Here is a 6,471-nt window from a genome sequence, read left to right on the forward strand (position 1 = left end):
TATGGTTTTCAACTGTGTCAACAACAGAGGGCACTATTGATCTGAGATACAATATGAAAGTCAATGTTAGAGTACCTCTGAGTTTGAATGGACTACCCTTTGTTGCACATGCCTACAGGTGAGAATATTACCTTCATGACTGAATACAGCCATTGCCTTTATTGGTATGTGACTGAGAAATGTGTATGTAAATTGCAATACATTTAAGTGTCAGTAATATATTGAAGGTGTTTGATTTGGTATTGTTATGAGTTCTGTAATTTGTTGTTTGTGAAATGGAAAGGTACCAGGAATCCAACCACGTCCAGAAACATGTCATAACATGTCATGTTGTTGATTTACCCGGTAAGGGCAAACACAAGGGTTGGTGATATCTCCAGCGTCACCAGGACCCAAACCAAGCTAGACGTCAAAACAGCCAGGTTTTTTGTCCTGAACCGGAGTGCAGTAATCGGGTAGCACACACCGAGGAACCGGTGAATGCTGATGCATATGAGGAACATCATGCTGCAGTGGAGGTACGTATAGAAGAAGAATCTGATGGCTTTGCAGATGATGTCGCCGAAGGGCCGTACGTCGTCCATGGCGTAGCTGACGATGAGGAGCGGCAAGGACAGCACGTACAGCAGGTCAGCCACGGTCAGGTAGATGACTGAGCAGATCCAGGTCCGGGTCCGGAAGCACACCACCCACAGCAGTGCTCCATTCAGGGTCAGACCCACAACAAACACCAGGCTGTAGGTCAGCGGGAGCAGGATCCTCTTATAAGAGTCCGAGACACAAGGTGAAGTTATTATTCCCATTCATATTGTCACAGCCCCAAAGGTCACCTGGATGTCTTTCTCTCGTCTCATCCCTCAGGTCTCCACGGGAGAGCCTCTCTCACCTGGGCGCATCTTCCGTGTATCTAAAGCTACGTTTTTGAAAAGCTTTACAATTGTTTGTTTGGGTTTACCCAAGCTTGTCTTCAGTTATATCCAGCATGAGCTCTCATGCCACACACTGCGTAAAGACTGCAACGTCCAGAGATGTACCTGGCTTTAAAACGACTGAATGCTTGTATCCCTGTTTGTTTAAGCCTTGTGTACCTCATTACCCAAGCCTTAGCCTGTGTGGTATTACTAAGGCATCAATGTCTCCTAGATGAATGGGCAAATAAAGGACGCGCTCCATGAATCTATTATTACCAGGGCTACATAAACCTTGCACTGCAGAGTCCGTGGGTTACCAAAGGGTATATGTGTAAATCTGGACTATTTTATTTTACTTCCATTGATAGTGTAGATGTAGCTTCGTAGACAAATGTCACACACACACTGTTTTCTATTCACCCTATCAGTCCCGAGACCCCCAACAAAAATCGGCTTTTCATTTATCTGACTTTCATTTATCTGCATGTCCAGCCCTTATAATTAGCCTCACAATGAAGTGTTTTAAAATTTTATTTTCAGGACAACCAGGGATACAAGAAGAAAACAAAACAATTTGAGATTAACAGTTGCATTCATGATTTTTTTTTTGGGTCCACCAAAGCAAAAACCTGATCAAAATGAATTTATAGTGCCTTCAGAAAGTATTCACACCCCTTGACTTTTTCCACATTTTGTTGCGTTAAAGCCTGAATTTAAAATTGATTAAAATGCAGATGTTGTGTCATTGGCCTACACACAATACCCCATAATGTCAAAGTGGAATTATGTTTTTTGAAATATCTATATTTAATTAATTAAATATAAAAAGCTGAAATGTCTTGAGTCAATAGGTCACATAATAAGTTGCATGGACTCACTCTGTGTGCAATAATAGTGTATAACATTATTTTTGAATGACTACCTCATTTCTGTACCCCACACATACAATTATCTGTAAGGTCCCTCAGTGGAGAAGAGAATTTCAAAAACAGATTCAACCACAAATACCAGGGAGGTTTTCCAATGCCTCGCAAAGAAAGGCATCTATTGGGACATTGAATATCCCTTTGAGCATGGTGAAGTTATTCATTACACTTTAGATGATGTATCAATACACCCAGTCACTACAAAGATACAGGCATCCTTCCAAACTCAGTTGTCGAAGAGGAAGCAAAACCACTCAGGGATTTCACCATGAGGCTAATAGTGACTTTAAAACAGTTACAGAGTTTAATGGCTGTGATAAGAGAACTGAGAATGGATCAACAACAATGTAGTTACTCCACAATACAAACCTAAATGACAGAGTGAAAAGAAGGAAGCCAGTACATAATACAAATATTCCAAAACATGCATCCTGTTTGCAAAAAGGTACTAAAGTAAAACTGCAAAAAATGTGGCAAAGAATTAACTTTATGTCCTGAATACAAAGTGTTATGTTTGGGGCAAATCCAACACAACACATCACTGAGTACCACTCTTCATATTTTCAAGCATGGTGGTGGCTGCATCATGTTATGGGTATGCTTGTCATTGGAAAGGACTAGGGAGTTTTTTTTTGATAAAAAGAAACGGAATAGAGCTAAGCACAGGCAAAATCCTTGGTTCAGTCTGCTTTCGACCAGACACTGTGTCACGTTCGTTGAATGACGGGACAGACCAAGGCGCAGCGTGATATACGTACATGTTTATTCAACTAAATAAACACACGACAAAACAAGAAACGAAACGAAACGTGAAGTCCTAAGGTAGAATACAACAAACCTTAACCGGAACAAGATCCCACAACTAGACAGTGCCAATAGGCTGCTTATGTATGGTCCCCAATCAGAGACAACGAGCGACAGCTGCCTCTGATTGGGAACCACACCGGCCAACATAGAACTAGACATCCTAGATCCTCATACATAGAACAAGCACAACAAGGAATATACACACCCTGACTCAACATATAAGCGTCCCCTGAGTCAGGGCGTGACAGTACCCCCCTCCAAAGGTGCGGACTCCGACCGCACAACATAAACATAACAGGGTAGGGGCCGGGTGGGCATTCCGCCTCGGAGGCGGATCCTGCTCGGGGCGTGACGACCTCTCACTCTCCGCCTCCCTGTTGCGCCTCTGGTCTGGTCTAGACCTCGGCGCGTTGCTTCCCCTCTCCTTCCTCCCACGATACGCCAGGCCCTGGTGTGGGAGACCCCGAACCTGGAGAGGGGCTGACATCATGGTCTGGACTGGAGCCACTGACCGGAGCCGGACTGGGCACCGGTGGAGCGGACTGCTTTGGCTCAAGAGTGGAGCCATTGACCGGAGCTGGATCAGGCACCGGTGGAGCGGACTGCTCTGGCTCCGGAGTGGAGCCGCTGACCGGAGCTGGATCAGGCACCGGTGGAGCGGACTGCTCTCGCTCCGGAGTGGAACGGCTGACCGGAACTGGATCAGGCACCGGTGGAGCGGACTGCTCTGGCTCCGGAGTGGAGCAGCTGACCGGTGCCGGACCAGGCACCGGTGGAACTGGCACGGGCCGGACTGGACAAACGCACCACTGGTCTGGTGCGAGGAGCAGGCACGGGCCGGACCGGACTAGGAACACGCACCACTGGCTTGGTGCGAGGGGCAGGAACGGGCCGGGCCGGACTGGCGACGTGCACCACTGGCTTGGTGCAAGGAGCAGGAATGGGCCAGGCCGGACTGGCGACGCGCACCACTGGCTTGGTGCGAGGAGCAGGAACGGGCCGGGCCGGACTGGCGACGCGCACCACTGGCTTGGTGCGAGGAGCAGGAACGGGCCGGGCTGGCGACGCGCACCACAGGCTTGGTGCGAGGAGCAGGAACAGGCCGGGCAGGGCTGGTGACGCGCACCACTGGCTTGATGTGAGGAGCAGGAACAGGCCGGGCCGGGCTGGCGACGCGCACCACTGGCTTGGTGCGAGGAGCAGGAACAGGCTGGGCTGGGCTGGCGACGCGCATCACTGGCTTGGTGCGAGGAGCAGGAACAGGCCGGGCCGGGCTGTGGAGGCGGACTGGAGGTCTGGAGCGGAGAGCTGGCACAACCCATCCTGGCTGAATGCCTACTTCCGCACAGTATGTGTGAGGCATCAGCACAGGACGCACTGGGCTGTGCACGCGCACTGGCGATACAGTTCGTAGAACTGCCGCAGGATATGCGGGACCAAGGAGACGTACTGGAGACCAGGAGCGTTGAGCCGGCACACCCCGTCCTGGCTGGATGCCCAACTTCGCACGTCACGTGCGTGGTGCAAGCACAGGACGTACAGGACTGTGCCGGCGCACTGCGACACAGTACGTAGCTCCGCATAACACGGAGCCTGCCCAGTCATACGCTTCCTCGCGTGAGTACGGGGAGTTGTCTCTGCTCTGACACTAGGCTCCGCCAACCACCCTGTGTGCCCCCCAAAAAAAATTTCTTGGGGCTGCTTCTCGGGCTTCCTCCTCGACCGGCCTCCTCCGTGTTGCCGTTGCTCCACTCCTGCCTGGGCATCTACCTTAGCCCATGGTCCTTTCCCCGCAAATATCTCTTCCCATGACCACAATTTGCCCACCTGTGACATGGCTACTCGCTCCGCCTGGGCACGCTGCTTGGTCCTCGTTTGGTGGGATCTTCTGTCACGTTCGTTGAATGACGGGACAGACCAAGGCGCAGCGTGATATACGTACATGTTTATTCAACTAAATAAACACACGACAAAACAATAAACGAAACGAAACGTGAAGTCCTAAGGTAGACTACAACAAACCTTAACCGGAACAAGATCCCACAACTAGACAGTGCCAATAGGCTGCTTAAGTATGGTCCCCAATCAGAGACAACGAGCGACAGCTGCCTCTGATTGGGAACCACACCGGCCAACATAGAACTAGACATACTAGATCCTCATACATAGAACAAGCACAACAAGGAATATACACACCCTGACTCAACATATAAGCGTCCCCTGAGTCAGGGCGTGACTCACTGGGAGACAAATTCACCTTTCAGCAGGAGAATAACCTAAAACACAAGACCAATTATACAACGGGTGGGTCTAATCCTGGATGCTGATTGGTTAAAACTGCATTCCAGCCGGTGTCTATTCCACAAGTTACCACGGCTAAAACTATGATGTTGAAATGCCTATTTACACTGTTCCATCTGATTGCGCAATCCACTGTCTCATCAGCCCAGCCAGGCAACTTATAAACTTGATCTCCACTATAAAAAGTATCTAGACATTGTCTCCCATTTCTTTTAGACTAGCATTTGATTTTCTGTCTCCGACATTTGCAGCGTTTTTTTCAATATTGAAATTCAATCTCCAGCTGTCCCATAGTAATGAACGTATCGGGATGAGACAGACAGGCAGACAGCTTTTCTAAGCCAGTTGAAATCATGAATCAGCTGCCACAATTTTCATGGATATATATAAATAAATGTCAATAGAAAACAGGTAAAACGTAATGCAGCTAGTTTGCAGTCTTTCCAGTTTCAAGTTGAAGTTATTGTGTTAGCTGTGTTGGTGGCTAGCTCCTCTGAACAACAGTGTCCTGACGAGAGAGCACATTTTCTATGCCTTGCGAAATCGCGCATTAACTCATTGTTATGGATGTATCCAAATAAATGTCACTAGAAAACAGCTAAAACAAACGCAAATGCAGTTACTTTGCTGTTATTCTGGCTGCACTGTTTGACGTGAACGTATGTTAGCTGTAGTTGGCTAGCTATTAAGCAAGGGATAAGAACGCTGCCAGCCAGTATGGCAATGGAACATTTAGAACGAACGACTGGGCCCATAGATACAGAATAAAAATACTTAATGCATCTCTGGCAACCAAACCGATAGAACGAATTACCAGCCGGCTTGGGTAGCAACCTTAGATTTGTGTCAGGACTATATCTCGTGGAAGAATGAAATAGTAGGAATAAATTCATTTAAAAAAAATAATGAAAATACGTCACTCATTATTTGAATATGTTGGTAACCCGTTGTATAAAAGTGATAATGCCCTCGAAGCCGGTGTTTTGGAGGGTATATCCTCCAAACACCGGCTTCTCGGGCATTATCACTTAAATATACACTGGAGTTGCTTACCAAGACAACATTGAATGTTCCTGAGTGGCCTAGTTACAGTTTTGACAAAAATTGGCTTGAAAATCCATGGCAAGACTTGAAAATGGCTGTCTAGCAATGATCAACAACCAACTTGACAGAGCTTGAAGAATTTTTTAAAGAATAATGTGCAGATATTGTACAATCCAGATGTGCAATGCTCTTAGAGTCTTACCCAGAAAGACTCACAGCTGTAATCGCTGACAAAGGTGATTCTAACAGGTATTGACTCAGGGGTGTGAATACTTATGTCAATTTTATATTTCTATATTTCATTTTCAATAAATTAGCACAATTTTCTAAAAACACGTTTTCACTTTGTCATTATGGGGTATTGTGTATAGATTGGTGAGAATAATATATTTAATCAAAGGTTGTAACACAACAAAATGTGGAATAGGTAAAGGGGTATGAATACTTTCTGAAGGCTGTAAGTACAGAAATTGTTTGCTCAG

General features: G+C 46.9%; 1 protein-coding gene across 1 annotated transcript; it reads right to left on the bottom strand.

Moving 5' to 3' along the window:
* Nucleotides 1-33: 33 nt before the first annotated feature.
* LOC121557350 (P2Y purinoceptor 4-like) lies at nt 34-803 on the bottom strand. The gene is made up of 2 exons (XM_041871105.2): nt 467-803; nt 34-41 (listed from the first exon to the last, which is right to left on the bottom strand). The coding sequence occupies exons 1-2, from the start codon at nt 801-803 to the stop codon at nt 34-36; spliced, it is 345 nt and encodes a 114-aa protein (XP_041727039.2).
* Nucleotides 804-6,471: the final 5,668 nt, after the last annotated feature.

This window comes from Coregonus clupeaformis, chromosome 5, assembly GCF_020615455.1.
Source record: "Coregonus clupeaformis isolate EN_2021a chromosome 5, ASM2061545v1, whole genome shotgun sequence".
Lineage (NCBI taxonomy): Eukaryota > Metazoa > Chordata > Actinopteri > Salmoniformes > Salmonidae > Coregonus > Coregonus clupeaformis.

Coding starts and splice junctions, on each gene's coding strand:
- LOC121557350 (XM_041871105.2), bottom strand. CDS start 803: ATGGGAATAATAACTTCACCTTGTGTCTCGGACTCTTATAAGAGGATC.